General features: G+C 43.8%; 1 protein-coding gene across 1 annotated transcript in view; it reads right to left on the bottom strand.

The window, feature by feature from the left end:
• Positions 1-23,032, bottom strand: part of HHIP (hedgehog interacting protein) — an 87,406-nt gene that overhangs the window by 49,408 nt on the left and 14,966 nt on the right. Inside the window, exons 3-4 of the mRNA XM_069976864.1 lie at positions 20,460-20,616; positions 18,361-18,562 (exon numbers count right to left, since the gene is read on the bottom strand). Of these exons, the coding sequence (XP_069832965.1) occupies positions 18,361-18,562; positions 20,460-20,616 (359 nt within the window). The remainder of the gene's footprint in view (positions 1-18,360; positions 18,563-20,459; positions 20,617-23,032) is intronic.

Here is a 23,032-nt window from a genome sequence, read left to right as displayed (position 1 = left end):
CACCATGTTTATCCAGGAAGTGACATCACCATGTTTATCCAGGAAGTGACATCACCATGTTTATCCAGGAAGTGACATCACCATACTATCCAGGAAGTGAAGCCTTGATGCAGTAATAAGTGCAGGGAAAAAAGCTCTGTATGTGCATTTTCTGTAATAAGTGTATTTTGTTGAATTGTATAATTTTGGGGGTAATACAATACTTTAATAAAATTTTTCGCTGATTTTCTCCTTTAAGGGATATTCAGCTTTTTGCAGAATTGTCTGTTATTGTCTGTTAGTCGCTTTTGTACATCTGGATGGGCTTGTTACTGCAGCGTGCATGGGGATGTCTGAAAATGGACTAGTTGCAGAAATGTATGCACAAAATCCACATGTGAATGGACCCTGACTACAAGCGCTGTTATTCTAATATGGGCATGTTGATATGAACATAAATTTTAGTGGAACGGCCTCTCCCCGTGCCCACCGTCTGACCGGCCCTGGGACCCCCGCCAGAAGGCATTTTCCCCGGCCAGTCCATCAGCTGGGTTGTGACGTCTGCAGCCCAGGAGATCCCGGAGCCCAGTAGGCGGCCAGAGGCCGGTCACACGGTATATCACAGGCATGTGGGAGAGATAAGTTAGTGCTGTTTGTTGTTTTTCCCCAGTGCCCTGCCATTTAAAAGGAAAACCTTGAGGCCGGACTTCTTTTAATTTCTTCCGAAATTTTTAAAACTGGCCTGACATACAAGCACGCTGGTCTAATGTAAACCCCCACCCCAATGGCCCATGCCGGATTTACCTTGCTGTGAACCCCCCCCCCTGTGAACCCCCACCTATAAGGCAAACCGGGCTCTAATATCTGGGAAAAAAATCTGTGATTATCACCAGGCACAGGATTTATAAATCCGGCCTCTATGTACATAATAGCTGGGTGTGGCCCTGACAGAGCACGGATGTTGTGAACACTGCAATGTGAACACTACTCTATAAAGGAGACATGCCGGAAGTGTGATGATCACTTCTTTTGGATGATACTATAGAAAGTGTTGTGTAAACTCTACATTGGATTCTCATAAAATATACAAATCAGTAGAATATACACTATACCTATTCTATTGTTTGCTGTATTCTATTACAATGCTACATTATATGTCTAGTATAGCAATACTTAGTTTATATAACACTTTTATAACTATTTTTTTTACTGTCCTTTCCCCGTTTTTACTATTAAATTCAATGGAGTTTTCAATTAAAGACAAAGGGCGATTAGTCCACCTGACCTAGAATAACGGACCGACAGCCGTCACTGCACTGACCGGCGGCCAATCAGATTCCACTTTTAATTCTGCACAGATTCTTTAAAAGATAAAAGGTGGAATCTCGTAGGAAAAAACGTCATGTGAACATCGCCTCACTCAGAAAGTCCCCACTCCCACCAGTCTATATACAATATAAACCACAATATAATAATAATCAGCTGAACCTAAGTATTATGGCATTTTATATTATTATGGATACAAGGGATCCCAGTGAGGTAAAATCATTATACAATCAATTATCCAACTATTATACAATGAAACGATATTTAAAATAAAGTCATCGCGTTACATGCACAATAATGAGATTTACCGAGAGGACGCTGTAAATAACTGGCGGGTAAATAATTCCACGAACAATAATGAGTGACATGCCGACTGAAATGGAAACCCTCGGAATGCAGATCGCTAATGTACAAAATCCATGAAACTTTTCTCTAAGAGTAATTTAAACAGTTTGCTGAGTCTGGGAGGGATATTTACAATCTCGGTACCTTGAAAGCCAAATTAAGAAGCATTGCAGGAATGTACAGATGAAAGATCCTTAGTTATGGGTGAATTACATTGGTAATGAGGGGGTCTATGAGAAGCTGGCTTCTCTTACATCGCTTACAGGAGGGATCACAGTGGCACTGCTATTAGATGCCTACCGTCGGTATTATTCTGGACATTTTAACAAAACATTGTTATATTGAAAATTATTATATAAAATAATAAACTGCTATTGTCCTGAATAATATGGTACATTTAAAGTGACTCTGTACCCACAATCTGACCCCTCCAAACCACTTGCACCTTCGGATAGCTGCTTTTAATCCAAGATCTGTCCTGGGGTCCGTTCGGCAGGTGATGCAGTTATTGTCCTAAAAAACAACTTTTAAACTAGCAGCCCTGTGCCCAATGAGCGTGGAGATTGTGTATGCATTAGGCTGGCACACCCTCTCTGTCCCTCCTCTCCACCCTCCTCATCATTAGGAATGCTCCTGGCAGATTGTCTCCTATTCCTCAGCTGTGAGAGGATGGCACATGGGCTGGATCATTAAGACACCTGTGCAATAATCAGACAGGAGAAAATGTTCCAGGGGCATTCCTAATGATGAAGAGGGTGGGGAGGAAGGACTGAGGGGTGGTGCAAAGTTAGGGCACAGATATTCTAAGCCACGGCCGTTGGGCACAGGGCTGCAAGTTTAAAACTTTTTTTAGGACAATAACTGCATCACCTGCTGAACGGACCCCAGGACAGATCTTGGATTAAAAGCAGCTATCCGAAGGTACAAGTGGTTTGGGGGGGGGGGGGGGGGGGTCAGATTGTGGGACTCTGTATACACCAACCCACAAAACCATACCGCAAGTTCTAGTGTCTTTTAAAATGCGCTTGGTAATGATTTAATCTTAAGCGGCTGAGTCAAACGGGTGTGGCTGTGCCCCAGGTCTGCGATGCTTCTCCTTTCTTCCTCTCCACCCCCCTGCTGTAGCAACACAGGTGCAGTTTAGACGAGCGACTTATAGAAAGTCCAGTCTGGGGGGGGGAGGGGAGTCTTAATGATGAGGGGGTTGGGGAGAAAAGAAGGAGAGGTGTTGCAGACCTGGGGCACAGACACTCTAGTAAAAATCTAACAATTCTGCCATCCCAAACCAGACACAGCGAATGTAAAGACACCCTTGGGCTTCATGCCCAGAGCAGAACTGCCTGTGTGGAGTCGATATACTGTAGCAATACACAGAGATCACATGATTCCTACTACAAGAACTGTACATAATGCAGCTGCTGTTTTTACGGCCCTGTGTGGCGCTTTGCTCGCAGTTGTAGTGGTATTTAGGGCAGACTATCTCTGTACATGTGGCACTAGATAAAACATCTCCTGATCTCCTTCTGCATCTGTATGAAAGTGGAGACGTGCGAAAGTGCAGCATAGATCCCATGCACTTCTATAGGAGCCTTAAAGTGAATGTAAAAACAGTACATCTCTTTTCTTTTTTTTTTTTTTTTAACCATGAATAGACCGGTGCCGTCACGGGGGAAGCAGGTGGAATGGTCCTTTTTTGGACTGCGACCCGCTTCCTGTGCACGGCACCAGTCTATTACCAAGCACCGGCCTGGCCTGAAGTATTGGAGGTGGGCTGCCCCACCCCCAGAAAGAGGAAACCCCCTCTATGATACGGCTCCATTGATTCTCTGCCAGCCAACCTCTAGGGCCAAGACAGGAGCTGCTGCTGAGGACCAGTGCGGGATCTTAGGGAGGTAGGTCATTATTCTTTTTTTCTTTCTATTTTCCAACGACACCTGCAGTATATGAAGTTTTGTAAAACATCTGACAGCCCCTTGAAGTTTTCCCCTGTGTGTTCCTTTAAAGGGGTATTCCAAGAACAATTAACTTGTCCACTAACCACAGGTCCCCTATCCAAACCCCCCAGAGATTACTGGGGGGGTTGAAGGTCGTACCCCCATGATCTCTTATTTGTCCCCTATCCTGTGGATAAGGGACAAGTTAATTATTCTTGGAATACTCCTTTAAAGAAGAAGTCCAGTGAAAATTTTTATTAAAGTATTGTATTGCCCCCCAAAAGTTATACAAATCCCCAATATACACTTATTACAGGAAATGCTTATAAAGTGCTTTTTTCCCTGCACTTACTACTGCATCAAGGCTTCACTTCCTGTATAACATGGTGATGTCACTTCCTAGATAACATGGTGATGTCACTTCCTGGATAACATGGTGACGTCACTTCCTGGATAACATGGTAATGTCACTTCCTGGATAACATGGTGATGTCACTTCCTGGATAACATGGTGATGTCACTTCCTAGATAACATGGTGATGTCACTTCCTGGATAACATGGTGACATCACTTCCTGGATAACATGGTGATGTCACTTCCTGAATAACATGGTGATGTCACTTCCTGGATAACACGGTGATGTCACTTCCTGGATAACATGGTGATGTCACTTCCTGGATAACATGGTAATGTCACTTCCTGGATAACATGGTGATGTCACGAGTCACGACCCGACTCCCAGAGCTGTGCAGGCTGTGGCTGCTGGAGAGGATGATGGCACCATGTTATTCAGGAAGTGACATCACCATGTTATCCAGGAAGTGACATTACCATGTTATCCAGGAAGTGAAGCCTTGATGCAGTAGTAAGTGCAGGGAAAAAAGCACTTTATAAGCATTTCCCGTAATAAGTGTATATTGGGGATTTGTATAATTTTAGGGGGGCAATATAACACTTTAATAGAAATTTTTACGGGACTTCTCCTTTAATTGAGCTTCTACTTTCTTTATGAAACCATACCACCCTTTGGTGGTTGCTCACAAGAGAGAATGTTGTTTTGCAGTGAAGTGATTCCATTTACATAGTACTCGAGTCCTCCAGCTCTGCAGACTGACGGCAAGGGCCAAAACCAACAAATCATCCTAATATTATCCCCCTTATTTTCACGAAGGCAATTAGTGCAGTCCTGAATTTATAGCCTTTAAATGGACAACCTCTGCGAGTAACGAAAACAATTCCATTCCGGGGTTACGTAGAAGAGAACGAGCCTCGATTTCTCCCTCTTTAAACATGTCAGACTACCGTTCTAACCAAATAAATCACTAATTAAAACATCGAAATGAAGCAATTTCTGTTTACACGTCGTCCTCCTCGATACAGATGGGATTTCGACATTTTTGAAATTACTAAACGTTCAAAAAGGATTTGTACGCCTAACAAAATCAAAACAGGGATTATCTTGCACTGTGTGTGGGATATTGCCATAATCTATACAGTGCATGAGAATGGAGCTGGCACTCTGCAGAGCGCTGCACACATTGCAGTAATAACAGGGTAGGAGGCATACAATTTCAAGGAACACCCACACTGAAAATTATTCTTTCCAAACAGAGAATTGTTTGGGAACACGTTAGGTTAATTGGCTCCTTGGGATTCCTCTCAAGGAAACAGAGAACATTGAAATGTACACATGTGTATGTAAACCAATGAAGTATTATCTTTTTTTCCCCTCCTCCCAGATTCTGAAATCTTAGATAATAGGAACAAAACCAAGAAAGAGTAAATTTCCTAAGGCTGAAGGAGCGGCATTCTTGGCTAGTCGGGAAGGTTAGAGGTGCTCCCCCACAGAAATGCTGCCCTTTCAGGCTCGGTGTGCCTCTCCTCTTGTCATACTCATTAGGACTTCCACAAATAACACTTGAGAGGGCTATCCAATTACAAGATGAACTCATGCATGAAGTGTGAACAACTCCTGACAAGCCAATCTAGCTGCAGTACCGTGCCCTGCTTCCCTATATTACAAAAATGCTACGTAATTATGCAAAATAAAGAGAGACATCTGACTAGGACGGCCGGCCGGGTGTGAAAGTATCCTGCACAGGAACCGGGGTCTGAATGCTGCAGGAATGTTCATAACAACAGGATACACTGTGGATTTTCTGTCCGCATTTTTGTGGGTGGAAAGTTGGTAGTGCCCACAACGTGGATCAGATTTTAGTACAAGTCTTCTAGTACATATCAGCTGCTGTATGTCCTGCAGGAAGTGGTGTATTCTCTCCAGTGTGACACAGCGCTCTCTGCTGCCACCTCTGTCCATGTCAGGAACTGTCCAGAGCAGCAGCAAATCCCCATAGAAAACCTCTCCTGCTCTGGACAGTTCCTGACATGGACAGAGGTGGCAGCAGAGAGCGCTGTGTCAGACTGGAGCGAATACACCACTTCCTGCAGGACATACAGCAGCTGGAAGGTTGTTAAATAGAAGTAATTCATGCTACGTTTACACAGAACGATTATCGTTCGAATTTTCGCAATAACGATCGCATTTGAGCAATAATCGCTCCGTGTAAACACAGCAAAGGATCAAGCGACGAGCGAGAAATCGTTCATTTTGATCTTTCAACATGTTCTCAAATTGTCGTTCGTTATAAATTCGCAGATCGCTTCGTGTAAACAGCCTTTCAAAGATTCACCCTATGTGTGAGATGGGCTTAAATGAATTTGATTTTTCTTACGACTTTTCTAACGATTTATTCGTCTAAACGCCGATCGTCATAAAAACCAAATTGTTGCTTCAAAATCGTTAAACGATCAATTGGGCGAATTATCGCTCCGTGTAAACGTAGCATTAGAAGTCTAAATTATTTTTGGAAACCAGTTGACATAAAAGCATTTTTTTTTCTCCAGAGTACCCCCCCTTTAAATGGGCACTGTCACTTAAAAAAATGTTTGTATAGTTCTAGAGACATAACAAAGATTTTAACTGGTTTAGGTCTTAGATTGTTAGATAAAGTCAGGAGGAAGCACTGAGGAAGTATTGTAAGTGTATGGAAGCCATCTCCTGGAACAAGAGACATGTTTCTAGGACAGGGATGGGGAATCTTCGGCTCTCCAGTTGTTGCAAAATTACAATTCCCATCATGCCTGAGTAACCGAAGGTTCCCCATCTCTGTTCTAGGGATGTCAATTTTTTTTAAAGCGACAGGGACACTTTAAGAGTCCTGAAATGTTATTTAACATTGCATGATCTCGGGAGCAAACTATATTCACAGCACAGATAGGAGTTATCCAAAAAGTATAAAGCTGCCCATAAGGAATGAAACAATTATTGCTGGAGCCAAATGAAAATATTCTGGCAGGGGTTCCTAAACAAATCTACTAAGACCTATAAAGACTAATGGAGAACTCTGCTGACAAACTGAATATATGAGCTAGGAGACGTCGCTCGGGCAGGATTATTCATCTGAAAGCTGATCAATGATGTGTCATATCCCCGTACCTTCCTGTAGTTTTCAAAACTTCTACCAGGTTCGATCACAACAAAATGACAAAAACAACAAGGTCAAGATGAGAAAAGGTGTCCCTGTCATTTCCAAAAAACCTTGGACATGTTAAAAGTTTTGACAGGTTGGTGTCTGGGTGTTCAGATCTCTATCGGGGGAAACTATGTTTACCAAACTCCAGGAGTGGGCCCAAAGCACAGGAAAAGAGGCACATTATTTCATTATATTCTTTCTCTGTGTCATTTCCACCCCTGGTAGATCCAAATACTATGCATGATCCCAGCCTAAGCCTATGTTCACATTCTGTATAAACAACTGCCGTTTTTGCCTTAAAATTAGAGATGAGTGAATTGCTCATCTAAATTAAAGGGGTATTCAGCGCTACACAAAAATGGCCACTTTCTTCCAAAGACAGCACCACTCTTGTCTCCAGTTTGGGTGCAGGTTTTGGAACTCATTTCCATTGAAGTGAATGGAGCTTAATTGCAAACCACAGCTGAACTGGAGACAAGAGCGGTGCTGACTCTAGAAGAAAGTGGCCATGTTTTTTTAGTGCTGGAGAACCCCTTTAAGCGAAGTTTCCTAGGATTGGATCCAGCTTTTCCCCCGTCACCCGGTATGGAGTGGAAGGGAGCAGAGCAGCGATGAAAGGCCGGCGACTTGATAAGCGGAGTGAAGATCAAACAAAGCTCTTCGCTTAGTTTAGAGGAGCGATTCACTCATCGGACATTGTTTTAATTGCCAACAATGGCCGTTCTTGTCTTAAATATAACACTGTGTAAACATAGCCTAAGGGTAATTTCCATTGTAACAGTTTTAAACCCTATGGTTTACATTGATAGCTTTCACCTGACTGGCCGCCATGCCATATACTGTGGCCGGCTGGGGTTCTCATTGGCAAGATCAGATGATCATGGTTGCGGCGGGTGTCATATAAAATGACCTATCTTTTAAATCAAGCTTTTATTGTAGGGTCTATTCACACCTCAGTATATTTTTCACTACGCAAATTTGAGTCCACTATTTGTCATCCCAAATCCGCAAATTTCCATCCGTATTGCGTCCGTACTTTTTGCTGATCAGCAAAAATGGAAAAGTGTGATTAATATTTCCATCACTATTTGCAGATAGCGGATTTTGCGCATTGTATCCGCAAAAATATGGATCAAAAAGGGTTCTATTGTTGAATATTAGTCCGCACTAGGGCCTGTCCTTTTTTCTTTGCAGTACAGATCATAGCTGCATACATAACTACAGATGTGTGAATGGGGCCATTGAAATTGATCCTATTTTCTGTCCGTAATTGCGAACATGTGAATAGGGCCTAAAACTACTTTCTTAAATTTCTTTTATTTTATATATATATATATATATATATATATATATATATATATATATATATGAAATCTTGTAGCTTTTATTGTAAGTGCAACTAAAGTTGCTGATGTTGTAACAATTCTATACTACCTAATGTAAGAATGGATGATATGTGATTCAGGATTGGCGCCGACTCTTACGTGGATAAGCCAAGAGAATGCAGCAGCCACAATGAAAAACAATAATTTAGTCAGTACAAGGGTGTGTATATCCTTCTATTCAGCAATCTGCTCTGTATAATTACCGTATAACAAATAGGATTTTAACAGTGTGCTAATTAAAATGATCAAAGTGTTACTTTCTGAGACGGCATGCCCTCCCTGTGACCTTCCTCCAAAGTACAGGATAGTGAGCGCTCAGGATAGTGAGCACCCAGGATAGCGAGCGCCCAGGATAGCGAGCACCCAGGATAGCGAGCGCCCAGGATAGTGAGCGCCCAGGATAGTGAGCGCCCGGGATAGTGAGCACCCAGGATAGCGAGCGCCCAGGATAGCGAGCGCCCAGGATAGCGAGCGCCCAGGATAGCGTGTGCCCAGGATAGCGAGCACCCAGGATAGCGAGCGCCCAGGATAGTGAGCGCCCAGGATAGTAAGCACCCAGGATAGCGAGCGCCCAGGATAGCGTGCGCCCAGGATAGCGAGCACCCAGGATAGTGAGCGCCCAGGATAGCGAGCACCCAGGATAGTGAGCGCCCAGGATAGTTAGCACCCAGGATAGTGAGCGCCAAGTATAGCGAGCGCCCAGGATAGTGAGCACCAAGGATAGTGAGCACCCAGGATAGTGAGCACCCAGGATAGTGAGCGCCCAGGATAGTGAGCGCTCAGGATAGTGAGCGCCCAGGATAGTGAGCACCAAGGATAGTGAGCGCCCAGGATAGTGAACACCCAGGATAGTGAGCGCCCAGGATAGCGAGCGCCCAGGATAGCGAGCGCCCAGGATAGCGAGCGCCCAGGAAAGCGAGCGTCCAGGATAGCGAGCACCCAGGATAGCGAGCACACAGGATAGCGAGCGCCCAGGATAGCGAGCGCCCAGGATAGCGAGCGCCCAGGATAGTGAACACCCAGGATAGTGAGCGCCCAGGATATCGAGCGCCCAGGAGAGCGAACGACCAGGAAAGCGAGCGCCCAGGATAGCAGGCACCCAGGATAGCGAGCGTCCAGGATAGCGAGCACCCAGGATAGCGAGCGCCCAGGATAGCAAGCACCCAGGATAGTGAGCACTCAGGATAGTGAGCGCCCAGGATAGTGAGCGCCCAGGATAGTGAGCACCCAGGATAGTGAGCACCCAGGATAGTGAGCGCCCAGGATAGTGAGCACTCAGGATAGTGAGCACCCAGGATAGTGAGCGCCCAGGATAGTGAGCACTCAGGATAGTGAGCGCCCAGGATAGTGAGCACCAAGGATAGTGAGCGCCCAGGATAGTGAACACCCAGGATAGTGAGCGCCCAGGATAGCGAGCGCCCAGGATATCGAGCGCCCAGGAGAGCGAACGACCAGGAAAGCGAGCGCCCAGGATAGCGAGCACCCAGGATAGCGAGCGTCCAGGATAGCGAGCACCCAGGATAGCGAGCGCCCAGGATAGCAAGCACCCAGGATAGTGAGCACTCAGGATAGTGAGCGCCCAGGATAGTGAGCACCCAGGATAGTGAGCACCCAGGATAGTGAGCACTCAGGATAGTGAGCGCCCAGGATAGTGAGCGCCCAGGATAGTGAGCACCCAGGATAGTGAGCACCCAGCTACAGCAGCGAGCAAACATCGTTCAGTAAGGACAACAATAACAGGAACAAGACCTGCATCTAGTTTAATTTTTAAAAGATAAATTCCATTGCACTGTTATAATAAAAGAAATAAGGTGATTAAAAAATGATCTATGTCTGGGATGGTATAACAATAATAGGATACTCACCTTCCTGGATCCTCCACCACTGCGGTTCTGCTCCTCCCACTCTTTACTGCTTCTTCCTGTTTTCTTTGATGCATTGGTACTAGGAATTGCCCCTCATTAACAATCACAGGCTACAGTGGGGACCCGCCCTGCCCAATGGTAGTCTAAGTAGGAAAGCTGCTGTGATTGATCTGTTGGGACCTTAAAGAGGTACTTCAGCAAAAATATTTTTCTTTCAAATTAACTGGTTTCAAAAAGTTATATAGATTTGTAATTTACTTCTATTTAAAAAAAAATCTTTCAGTACTTTTCAGCTGCTGTATGTCCTGCAGGAAGTGGTGTATTTTCTCCAGTCTGACACAGTGCTCACTGCTGCCACCTCTGTCCATGTCAGGAACTGTCCAGAGCAGCAGCAAATCCCCATAGAAAACCTCTCCTGCTCTGGACTGTTGCTGACATGGACAGAGGTGGCAGCAGAGAGCACTGTGTCAGACTGAAGAGAATACACCACTTCCTGTAGGGCATACAGAAGCTGATACGTACTGGAAGACTTGAGATGGTTTTTTAATAGAAGTAATCTACACATTTGTATAACTTTCAGACACCAGTTGATTTGAGAACAATTTTTTTTCTCTTAAGTACCTCCTTGTGTCATTATAACTTTCAAAATCTAAATCAACAGTAGATGTGAAATAAAGCAAGTTTGCCATGTACATTCATTATTTTTTGTTGTTGTTATCTTGCTGTAATACAAAGCTGAACTTACCAGAAATCCAGGTCCAGTCTCCTGAAGGCAGCTATATAACAACTATACTTACTGTATCCATGTCCAGTCTCTTGAAGGCAGCTATATAACAGCTATACTTACTGTATCCAGGTCCAGTCTCCTGAAGGCAGCTATATAACAGCTATACTCACTGTATCCAGGTCCAGTCTCCTGAAGGCTGCTATATAACAGCTATACTTACTGTATCCAGGTCCAGTCTCCTGAAGGCTGCTATATAACAGCTATACTTACTGTATCCAGGTCCAGTCTCCTGAAGGCTGCTATATAACAGCTATACTTACTGTATCCAGGTCCAGTCTCCTGAAGGCTGCTATATAACATCTATACTTACTGTGTCCAGGTCCAGTCTCCCGAAGGCAGATGTGCTGGATGAAAAAACAGACTAAACACAGGAATTCCGGCCAGTATAGAGAGTCACGGCTTAATATGTCAATCAATCACATGACCGCCTTCTCTCTGTGAGCGCTCAGCGCTCAGATGGCCTGGGATACACAAGACTTCCTGTTTTTGACTGTTTCCTGTCAGAAAACAGGAAGTGACGTATTCTCCATGATAACCAAAAAAAAAAAAAAAAAGAATGTATATTGCAAATTGCTTTATATCACATCTATAGTTTATTTAGTTTTTGAAAGTTCTAACAACACTTTAAGCTAAGGCAACAAGAGGTGAAAGGTCACGGTGTTCTACTTTAATGTATGTTTTACAGATTCTTTTACTGGACCAAAACTGGCAAAATCAAACGTTTTTTTTCAATGATGTAAATAAAGGTCAAATGTTTCTATTGTTTTGAATGATTTGGAATCATGTGATTTGCTGTTATTGTTACAAACCTTTTAAACACTTGCTGCATAGCACCTTGCTGGAGAAGGAATAATTATTCTACTCGTGAAACCACATAATGAAAACCATATGGACTCAATCTGTTTGGCCGAGAGACGTGCCACATAGCACCGAGCTCCGAGAAATAATCACATCCCTGAAATACACATCAAGATACAGGGACTCGAAGAAGATAGCAAAGTCGAAATATTTTGGCAGACGTTAAAGTCGATGGCTGTGAGAACGCTCATACCAGCTCGCCCAATTCCAGCGTAACCAGATTCTCCCACAAGGCAGCGAGTGAGTTTAACCTTTTTAGATCCTTAATTTTATATCTTTTATCCCACATCCTCCATCACTTCTATAGTCCAATTATTTTAGGAGCAGATTCTCTATACTGCTGATAATCCGGACATAAACACATATTGTTAGACAAGCAGAAAACCTCTATTGTGGTACTTGTAGTAAAAGCATATAGTCCAGGACCGAGTCCAAGGAGGGGTGGTAGCAACTTTGACGACATTCACACTGCATTAGACTTAGGCTGCATTCACACTGCATTGGACTCTCCCCCGCCCGGGCAGCATCTGTAAGTAGATGCTGAGAGCGGGGGAACTGTACAGATATGTGCCGCGCTGTAATGACAGAGCCGTGCAGCTGATTCATTACAGCGCGGCGCATATCTGTACAGTTCCCCCACTCCCAGCATCTAATTACAGATGCTGCCCGGGCGGGGGAGAGTCCGTTACAGGCATTACACGTCCGTGTTCCGTGCGGAACATGAAACGTGTGAATGCAGCCTTAGGCATGTTCACACTACATATATTTTCGTAAAACTACGGCTGTTGTTGCCGACTGCAACAACGGCCGTGATTTATACGAAAATATACGTGCCGTTGCCGCCTATGGAATCCCGGCCGGAGTGTATACACATAGTCAGTTTTCTGCGGCCACTATTCATTGAATAGCGGCCGCAGAAAACCCTGTCAGAGCTCTGGCCGCATGCTCCATAGTGTGCAGTGGAGAGTTCTGATGCGGACGCACACGGATGTGCCTGCATCAGAACCGTGACCGCCGGGTCATGGAACGGCGGTCTCAGAAAAGATCATCCCGGATGGTACTGCAGTACCGGGCGGATGATCTTTAGCGCCACTTAGTTCTGATGCAGGCGCATCCGAGCCGCTCGCTCCACAGTGTGCACTGACAGGGTTTTCAATGAATAGCGGCCGCAGAAAACTGACATGTCAGTTTCTCGCAATGCCGCTAGGGATCCCGGACGGAGTATATACTTAGTGTATACAAACCGGTCGGGATTCCATAGGTGGCAACTGCACGTATATTTTCGTATTAATCACGGCCGTTGTTGCAATTGGAAACAACGGCTGTAGTTTTACGAAAATATACGTAGTGTGAACATAGCCTTACCGTCCAATCCTGCTCCGGAGCAGGTGTAGATTTTTGCCTGGTTGCCACCGTAAGTCATGATAAATTTGTCACAGTAGGAACTCACGCTTCCTCCCTGCCTCGCCCCTCCCCCCCCCCCCGGCCGCCTATCAGTCTGTACGCACTGAAAAGGTAGCGATTTTCGTGTAAACCATACATTTTGTACAGAAATCTGAAGTTCTAGTTTAGCGTTTTATGTGAGTGGTAGGTTGTCATTATTCATTATAATAATCTCTAAATTCTCGTATATTATAGCGCAGATCTGTAACATTATGTGCAAGATTATTCATATACTTGTATCCAAACAATTCATCTAATGAGTATTGCAAGGACCCTCACAATGCACTGGCATACAGGACCCTCACAATGCACTGGCATACAGGACCCTCACAATGCACTGGCATACAGGACCCTCACAATGCACTGGCATACAGGACCCTCACAATGCACTGGCATACAGGACCCTCACAATGCACTGGCATACAGGACCCTCACAATGCACTGGCATACAGGACCCTCACAATAAACTGGCATACAGGACCCTCACAATGCACTGGCATACAGGACCCTCACAATGCACTGGCATACAGGACCCTCACAATAAACTGGCATACAGGACCCTCACAATGTACTGGCATACAGGACCCTCACAATGCACTGGCATACAGGACCCTCACAATGCACTGGCATACAGGACCCTCACAATGCACAGGCATACAGGACCCTCACAATGCACTGGCATACAGGACCCTCACAATGCACAGGCATACAGGACCCTAACAATGCACGGGCATACAGGACCCTCACAATGTACTGGCATACAGGACCCTCACAATGCACGGGCATACAGGACCCTCACAATGCACTGGCATACAGGACCCTCACAATGCACTGGCATACAGGACCCTCACAATAAACTGGCATACAGGACCCTCACAATGCACTGGCATACAGGACCCTCACAATGCACTGGCATACAGGACCCTCACAATGCACTGGCATACAGGACCCTAACAATGCACGGGCATACAGGACCCTCACAATGCACTGGCATACAGGACCCTAACAATGCACGGGCATACAGGACCCTCACAATGCACGGGCATACAGGACCCTAACAATGCACGGGCATACAGGACCCTCACAATGCACTGGCATACAGGACCCTCACAATGCACGGGCATACAGGACCCTAACAATGCACGGGCATACAGGACCCTAACAATGCACTGGCATACAGGACCCTCACAATGCACTGGCATACAGGACCCTCACAATGCACTGGCATACAGGACCCTCACAATGCACTGGCATACAGGACCCTAACAATGCACTGGCATACAGGACCCTAACAATGCACGGGCATACAGGACCCTCACAATGCACGGGCATACAGGACCCTCACAATGCACTGGCATACAGGATAATGATGGCCTAGACACCTCCTGTCGCTGCATATTTGTAGGAATGAAAGGATTCTTTAAACAACATAAAAGATTAGATACATTAAATCTGATTAGTCCACCTACATCGCATTCACTCCATGTCACGTGACTTAAAGGGGTACTCCAGCGAAAATCTTTTTCTTTCAAATCAGCTGGTTTCAAAAAGTTATATAGATTTGTAATTTACTTTTTTTAAAAAATGTTAAGTTTTCCAGTACTTATCAGCTGCTGTATGTCCTGCAGGAAGTGGTGTATTCTTTTCAGTCTAAAACACTAAAATTAAAAATCTAATTGAAAGAAAATTTTTTTTTTGCCATATAACTTTAAGGTCCCTTTGCACCTTATACTTCCGACGCCCCATAAGGTGTAGGGGGCTTTCCTGAAGATGGTGTCAAGGGTAATAGGGGTCGGGCATGACTCATGTTTTCCAGGAAGCTTCCGCCAGTGGTAATTAGGTGCCACACACTGGAGGTCGCTGATCTCTACTTCTCAGCATTAGTAGAGTTTCATGAATGAGCGGCTCATCTCCCATTCTGCCGCAATACACTGTACAGATTAGATTCTGCTTTTTCATCACACACAACCCAGAGCTGGAACAGTCAATATCCCTTTAACAAGGTCAGGTCCTAATGCAGAGAAGCACTCTAACACCATCACACTACCACCAACAAATCTGACGGCTGACCTGACCCGTGTAGCCAAAAATCTGCTAATCTATCCATGAAAAACTTCAAACACTTTGATTATCATCCAGATGTTTTTCCCGTAATGTTATTCTTGGAAGACTTATTTTTATGCTGCTTTCATTTCTGTCTCTTTCATGTTGTGTCATAAACACTTATTTTAGAGGAGACTTCAAAGCACTGCACTCTCTAAGCTGCATGGTAGTTGCGCCCTGTAAGCTGCATGGTAGTTGCTCCCTCTAAGCTGCATGGTTGACTCGCCCTCTCAGCTGCATGGTAGTTGCTCCCTCTAAGCTGCATGGTTGTTGCACCATCTAAGCTGCATGGCAGTTGCGCCTTCTACGCTGCATGGTAGTTGCGGCCTCTAAGCTGCATGGTAGTTGCGGCCGCTAAGCTGCATGGTAGACTCGCCCTCTAAGCTGCATAGAAGGTGTGCCCTCTAAGCTGCATGGTAGTTGCACCATCTAAGCTGCATGGCAGTTGCGCCTTCTACGCTGCATGGTAGTTGCGGCCTCTAAGCTGCATGGTAGTTGCGGCAGCTAAGCTGCATGGTAGACTCGCCCTCTAAGCTGCATAGAAGGTGTGCCCTCTAAGCTGCATGGTAGTTGCACCCTCTAAGCTGCATGGTAGTTGCGCCTTCTACGCTGCATGGTAGTTGCGGCCTCTAAGCTGCATGGTAGTTGCGGCAGCTAAGCTGCATGGTAGACTCGCCCTCTAAGCTGCATAGAAGGTGTGCCCTCTAAGCTGCATGGTAGTTGCACCCTCTAAGCTGCATGGTAGTTGCACCCTCTAAGCTGCATGGTAGTTGCACCCTCTAAGCTGCATGGTGGTTGCACCCTCTAAGCTGCATGGTAGTTGCACCCTCTAAGCTGCATGGTAGTTGCACCCTCTAAGCTGCATGGTAGTTGCACCCTCTAAGCTGCATGGTACTTGCACCCGCTAAGCTGCATGGTAGTTGCAGATATTGCCACTTCTAATAAAAAGTCTATGCAGAAGCCCTGAGCTCTCCACTGGGGATCTTGATCTTTATTAAATGTCCCTCATCTCAGTGCACTCATCTATATGACCAGTGCAGGGAGGAGACATGAAGCTGAACTGTCAGTGTATAACTTTCTCTTACTACAGCTTGGAGAGGGGAGTAACTAGTAGACTGTGATTATGCATTTATACTGCATCATCTCCCCTCCCCCCTTAAAGGGGTTGTTCACCCCCCAGAAAATCTTTAAAATCATCTGGTGCCAGAAAGTAATTTTCTTCTATTAAAAAAATATCCTCTTCCAGTGCTTATCAGCTGCTGTATGTCCTGCAGGAAGTGGTGTATTCTCTCCAATCTGACACAGTGCTCTCTGCTGCCACCTCTGTCCATGTCAGGAACTGTCCAGAGCAGCAGCAAATCTCCATAGAAAACCTCTCCTGCTCTGGACAGTTCCTGACATGGACAGAGGTGGCAGCAGAGAGCACTGTGTCAGACTGAAGAGAATACACCTTTTCCTGCAGGGCATACAGCAGCTTAAAAGTACTGGAAGACTGGAGATAATACACCACTTCCTGCAGCACATACAGCAGAAGTAAATTACAAATCTCTGGCTCTTTCTAACACCAGTTGATTTGAAAGAAAACATTTTTGGGTGAACTACCCCTTTAAGCCCTTCAGTGCCCTAGACTCCCAGGGTACTAGTAACACTATCTGCCTGGATGTTATGTGGTACTGTTGTATATCTGCATGCTTTATGGCTGATTATTAGGACACTAACTTAATTGTTATCTGACGTTGTTCTGTATTGCTGGCATAGAGGAACATATGGCCGGGTCTCTTATTGCCTCACTCACTAGCTACAAAGGCTTTGAGGGAAAAGTACCTGACTTCTTGAAGTTATCACTTTGCAAAGATTATCAAACCTTTTGCATTCAGGACATACATGGGGGCAAATACTACTGTGCAGTATCCATGTTACCACCTTACAAGTATTACATGCAGCGCAATTACCCCAACAGCACTAACCAAATACCAACATGCAGTAGATAGACGACCCGCTAGCAGCACCAGATACCACAGTGCGGCACTAACCAACCGCCCAGAGATGCAGCACAATATACCTCCCCAGCAATGTATAATGCACAATCACAAGTCCTGCTAGTCGGAGGTCAGGGGTTCAATATGGCCACTAACACCTGTCCCCCAGGCTGTAAAACATCTCTTTTATTTAATTACTTAAAAACTTTGCTGAGAAATTTACAGCAAAGGTTATTGTACCTGATTATGTATATAACATGTGTGGAGCACGAGGGTAGCAATTTAAAAGATAAAACATAGCCCTTTCAACATGTTTCACTGTGAAATGCAGCTTCTTCAGGAAGTCTAGCTATGAATCTGCCTATGGTACTGATCTCCCTTATATAAACTCTCTGGCGGCCACTCCCCCAACAACCATTATCAGTGACCAATCACTGACAGCTTTGTTAGATCGTGCGCTATGTATGGTGAATTTGCTGATGACATCATCTGTGATGTAAAGTCCGTGGATTGGGAACTGTGGGAAGGGCTCCCCGAATGATCTTTGGATCATCCAGGTGGCCCATAGGAAAGAGTAGAAGTCTGCTGCCGTTGTAGAAGACCGTTGCTATCTTTGTAGTTTTTTCAACATGTTAAAAGACAAAGATCAGCTGAGATCGTGCATGCCGGCTGATCGTTGCCTTTTAACCCTTCCTATTACATGAAGCGGCCAAATACAGACGATATTTAGTCAATGTAATAGGTCCTTAAGTCTATTACGCTATGTGATCAATTTGACCATTTAAAAAACATATTGGTACAAAGTATTACAACTATGTCTGACCTTAATGCCGCTTTGAACCACTTTATGTATGTCGAGGAAAGGCTCCTTTACTAAATCTCCTTCTGGTGTAAGAATCTTCACATAACCTTCTTTTTCCAGGATAAAGAGTCGGTGTGATCCATCTCCGCAATGCATCGCTCCAACCGGTTGCCTCAGGCCTCTCATAACCTCTTGGAGGCAGTAGCAGTTGTGCTTATGCTTTCTGCAAAAAAGAGGCACTGTTATAGTCTATGGAAAATAGATTAGAGAATGAGAGTATGCGATTAGAGAAGAGCCAACCTCCAGCACCCACAGGTTCACCCAAACCTGAAGGCTATGCACTTGAATACCGGTGGCTAACAAAGTTGGATGCAGCCTTAAGGCTGTCTGGAAAACCGACAATGTCTGTATCCATGTTATTCAGGATTCCCTAGGGCTGCATCTAACTCCTTCAGCCACCGGTGCAAGATGCACATTTATGGCACATTGATGACTGGGCTCTTTCTTTTGAAGGGTCAAGCACTGGGCAAAAATGTAAAGAAAAAATGGAAGTAGAAAATAACTGGGCCCAGTTGGATAATCCTACCAGACATTGTTGACTTTCATGGGACAGGGTTTTCGTTGGAGTTCCAATATGTTTGACAGAAACAATGAATGACATAGCAGACTGTCAAAAAATGGAAATCCAGATGAAAAGTCTCATGGAAACCATGAATTTCAGTGTAAATAGAAGTTTAGTTAATTTCTTCGGTAACTATATCTAGAGTAGGTTAGCATTTCTATATTAAATTGTATCAAGTATTTACACATTTTCAAGAAAGCCAACAATCACAATAGTTCATCTATATAACTAGAAGTGAGTAAATATTCGGTCCTATTTGTGAATATTCATGAATATCATGCAAATGAATCACAACAAAAAAGTCAAACCATTGTAGCTACAATAGTGGGACTATTACAGAGTAATGTTTTGTCCTACAGCCATTGTCTTGACAGTGGTAGAAATTGGAAAAAGTTTTCCCCCTTGACAGCAGTGGACGTAGGTGGATCAGCTGCTTTAAAATAAACTTTCTCTCAGGACAGCAGAGAACATTGATGAATCAACTTTACACCAACAGCACCCAGAGACTGCGTTTAATGGAAACTGGCTTCACTAATCCCACACAATGGGATACCAATGGGTTAACTTCACCCACAGACTGGGTTAACTGGACACCAGCTTCACTTCTCCCACACACTGGAATAACGTCACCCACAGGACCCACAGACACCCACCCACAATGGACTCTCCTATGCTCTTCTCTCTCTATAGGGTGAGGAGCATCCATTTTAGATGGGTGCTGTGGGTGAAGTTGACCCATTGGTATCCCAATGTGTGGGAGAAGTAAAGCCAGTGTCCAGTGACCCCAGTCTGTGGGTGCTGTTGTCCAAAGTTGATCCATCAATGCCCACTGCTGTACTGGGAGAAAGGTAATTTTACGCGGCTGATCCACCAACGTCCACTGCTGTCCAGGACGAAAATTTACATTTTTTTTTATTTGACATTTTTCAATTTTTTTTTATCACAACAATGACTATTACTTGCTAATAGTCTTCCTATTGTAGCTACAATGGTTTGACTGTTTTATTGTGATATGTTGGCATGAGATTCATAAATATTTGTGATCCGACCGAATATTTGTGAATCAAATTTTTAACTGATTCTCTCATCTCTATAGAGAACCAAAGTCTTTGAAGCAGTCATAGCAATGACAAACATGCCATGTAAAACTATGAAGACAAAGGCCAAAGAAAGTATTTACAGAAGTCGTCCCTTACTTTTCTTATTTAGACGGAAAGGGCTAAATTAATTTGGGACTTAATTAGAAAAGGAAATCTATAAACATACTAGTGGGAGAACGCTGTGTGTCGGAAGTGCTCCACTAACAACTGAGAAAGCATGACGAGCATCCAAAATATTAAAAAAGCATTTGTTCCCAGGCAATCACATAAACAGCAGATGAGCAAAACATCTGGAGGGCACAGCTGTGGAGAATCAGGCCAGACGAAGTTAATTTACTGTCAAAACCACAAAAGTTGTCAGTGTTTTTTAAGATAAAAGAAATGTTATTGATATGAACCTGCTGATCTCTTCCACTTTGTCATACTCCTCCATTTGGTCCAAGTAGTTTGATGCTGGTCCTCGCACTTGTTTTCTTGGAAAGTCTGGAAAGCACACACCGCTGTCTCTCATCCCGTGGTAAAAACAGAATTCATCTGCAGTCATTTGGATTAAACCTTAAAGGAATGAAAGACAGATATTTAGGACAAAAGGTTAAGCACAAACGATTTATTTCTTTTTTCATTAGAAAAGTAACATTCTTCTTCATTCATCTACCGGTCCATTTGTAAGGCACAAGTCCATATTTATTGTACAGTACATCATGGCTTCATCGTAGCACATTTTTGGGTATCAAGTTTCACACATTACTTACATTTCCTCAGGTCCAAAAATTCACAACTGATGATTGACTTAAAGGATAGAATTGAGAACAATATAACTGTTCGTACACAGAACACTGAGGTTTAGTAGCCAATAGAATTGAGTAATATAGTGTAGGCTATGTTTCCACTACGTTTTTTCCTCTCCATTTTTGAAAATAAAAAATGATGTCCATCATTTGGCTGTTTGGCCGCTTGTCAGTGCAGTGATGGCAGTCGGTCCATTGTTCTAGGATAGGTGGACTGATCCACCACTTTGTCTTTAATTGAAATGTCCATTGAATTTACAGTAATAGTAAAAACAGTGAAAGGACGGTGAAAAAAAACACAAACTCTGTGTGAATAACTACAGAATAACGTCCGCTGTTTGCAAAGGACGTCAGAAAATAATTGTCGTGGCCATTATTTTGACATCCGCGCAGACGTCCGGTATTTCATACACTGTGTGCACTGGACGTCCATCATTCCATTGACTTCAATGCATTGCAATGAAGTCAATTAAATCACGGCAAAAAACGGACGCCTTTTCTGTTTTTTGAACGTTGTGTGAACATGACCAAATAGTGTCAAATAAGGCTAGGTTACTATTTAAAGGGGATGTTCTCACAATATTTTGTTGGGTGAAAATATGTCAGTATTTTTTAAAATGACAATTTATAATTTTCAAAATATGCCTGTATTTTCTCCACAACAAAACGTTTTGTGAACGTACAAGAAAAGTTCAGTTTTGGATGGAGTACACGTGCTTCTTCAGACGTCCTTGAAACCCCATTGTGGAGGTGTAACTTCTCCCTTGTGCATCTGTCATAACAGGTAACAGATGTTAGCCGCACCACTGGTTATTGCCTTCCACCAAATAAGAACCTATATGGCCTTTAGTTTTTGCTGTCCCTCTCGTAAAGAAGACAGTCTTAGAATGAAAGAGGAGACAGAGAAGACTCTAACTAGGTCAATTAGAAATCTAAACTGGGGTAAAAGAGTTATGGAAAATCAGAGAAAAAAGTTTAAAACTCGAAATGTTTTTTCTTTTATTTATTTATTTTTACAAAAAGTGGTTTGTAAGAATGCTAACTTTTATAACATATTCTCTGAATATCATGGTGCTTGACTATTTCCACTGCTCATTTTTCCATTATAAAGGCATCATGATTTTCAATAAGGACGCAACAAATCGAAGCACACCGTGGACTCTTTGCAGTACAATGGTAAAAGCACCGGCAGTGGCGGAATCCAATAAAACTGGACTTTCTTTATAATAAAATCCACATATGGATCCACAGCCCGCACAGCTCTGGGAGTCAGGTTGTGACATCACTATGTTATCCAGAAAGTGACATCACCATGTTATCCAGGAAGTGACATCAACATGTTATCCAGGAAGTGACATCACCATGTTATCCAGGAAGTGACATCACCATGTTATCCAGGAAGTGAAACCTTGATACAGCAGTAAGTGCAGGGAAAAAAGCACTTTATAAGCATTTCCCGTAATATGTGTTCTATAAGTTCTATTTATGAACCGGTATTCCATTTTTCTAATTTGCCTGTTTTAAATATTCACCCAAAAGTTTGCATAATCTGGGCTTTGTGCCCAGTTTATTATTTGCAACTTTTTAAAAAGTCCAATTTTTGCAACTTTTTACTTAGATACAATCACTATGGCAGAGCTACATTTTAATAAATCAGACACAAGATATTGGAAAAAAATATTCACCAATCCTCATTAGAAGAGTCACACAGATTAGACTCCTTAGTAAATGTCTCCCTTAATGTTCGTGGTTGAACAGGAAAATTCGTATTTCTTATGTTTGAGTCTTGTTTCCTATGAACCAACAAAACACAGCAATCACTGAGCTCAGGGAGATCAAAGAAAAAATTCCAATGAAGTACTCACTCAAGGGTCTCCACTGATGCCCCCAAAAATTTAAATATGCAAAAAAGGGGTCCGTGGAGCCTCGGTTGCCACAGGGTGCCTCCAGATGGGGAGAGCACCACACCACCCTGATAGATGACCGCTTAAGTCCCACTCGGTTGCGAGTATTGGAACATAAATAGGGAAACAACAGGGTGGCCCCTTTTGTGTCAAAGTCTAACTCAAGGTGGGAGCATTGTGACATGACAAGGGCTTGCCAAGGCAGGTATCCATCCACAGACAGCTGTTTCGGGGTATTTGCTCCTCGTCAGTGTAGAGCAGGATTCTGGCTAGTTGGGG

Source organism: Dendropsophus ebraccatus, chromosome 7 (assembly GCF_027789765.1).
Source record: "Dendropsophus ebraccatus isolate aDenEbr1 chromosome 7, aDenEbr1.pat, whole genome shotgun sequence".
Lineage (NCBI taxonomy): Eukaryota > Metazoa > Chordata > Amphibia > Anura > Hylidae > Dendropsophus > Dendropsophus ebraccatus.
This window is presented reverse-complemented; position numbering and strand designations above follow the sequence as displayed.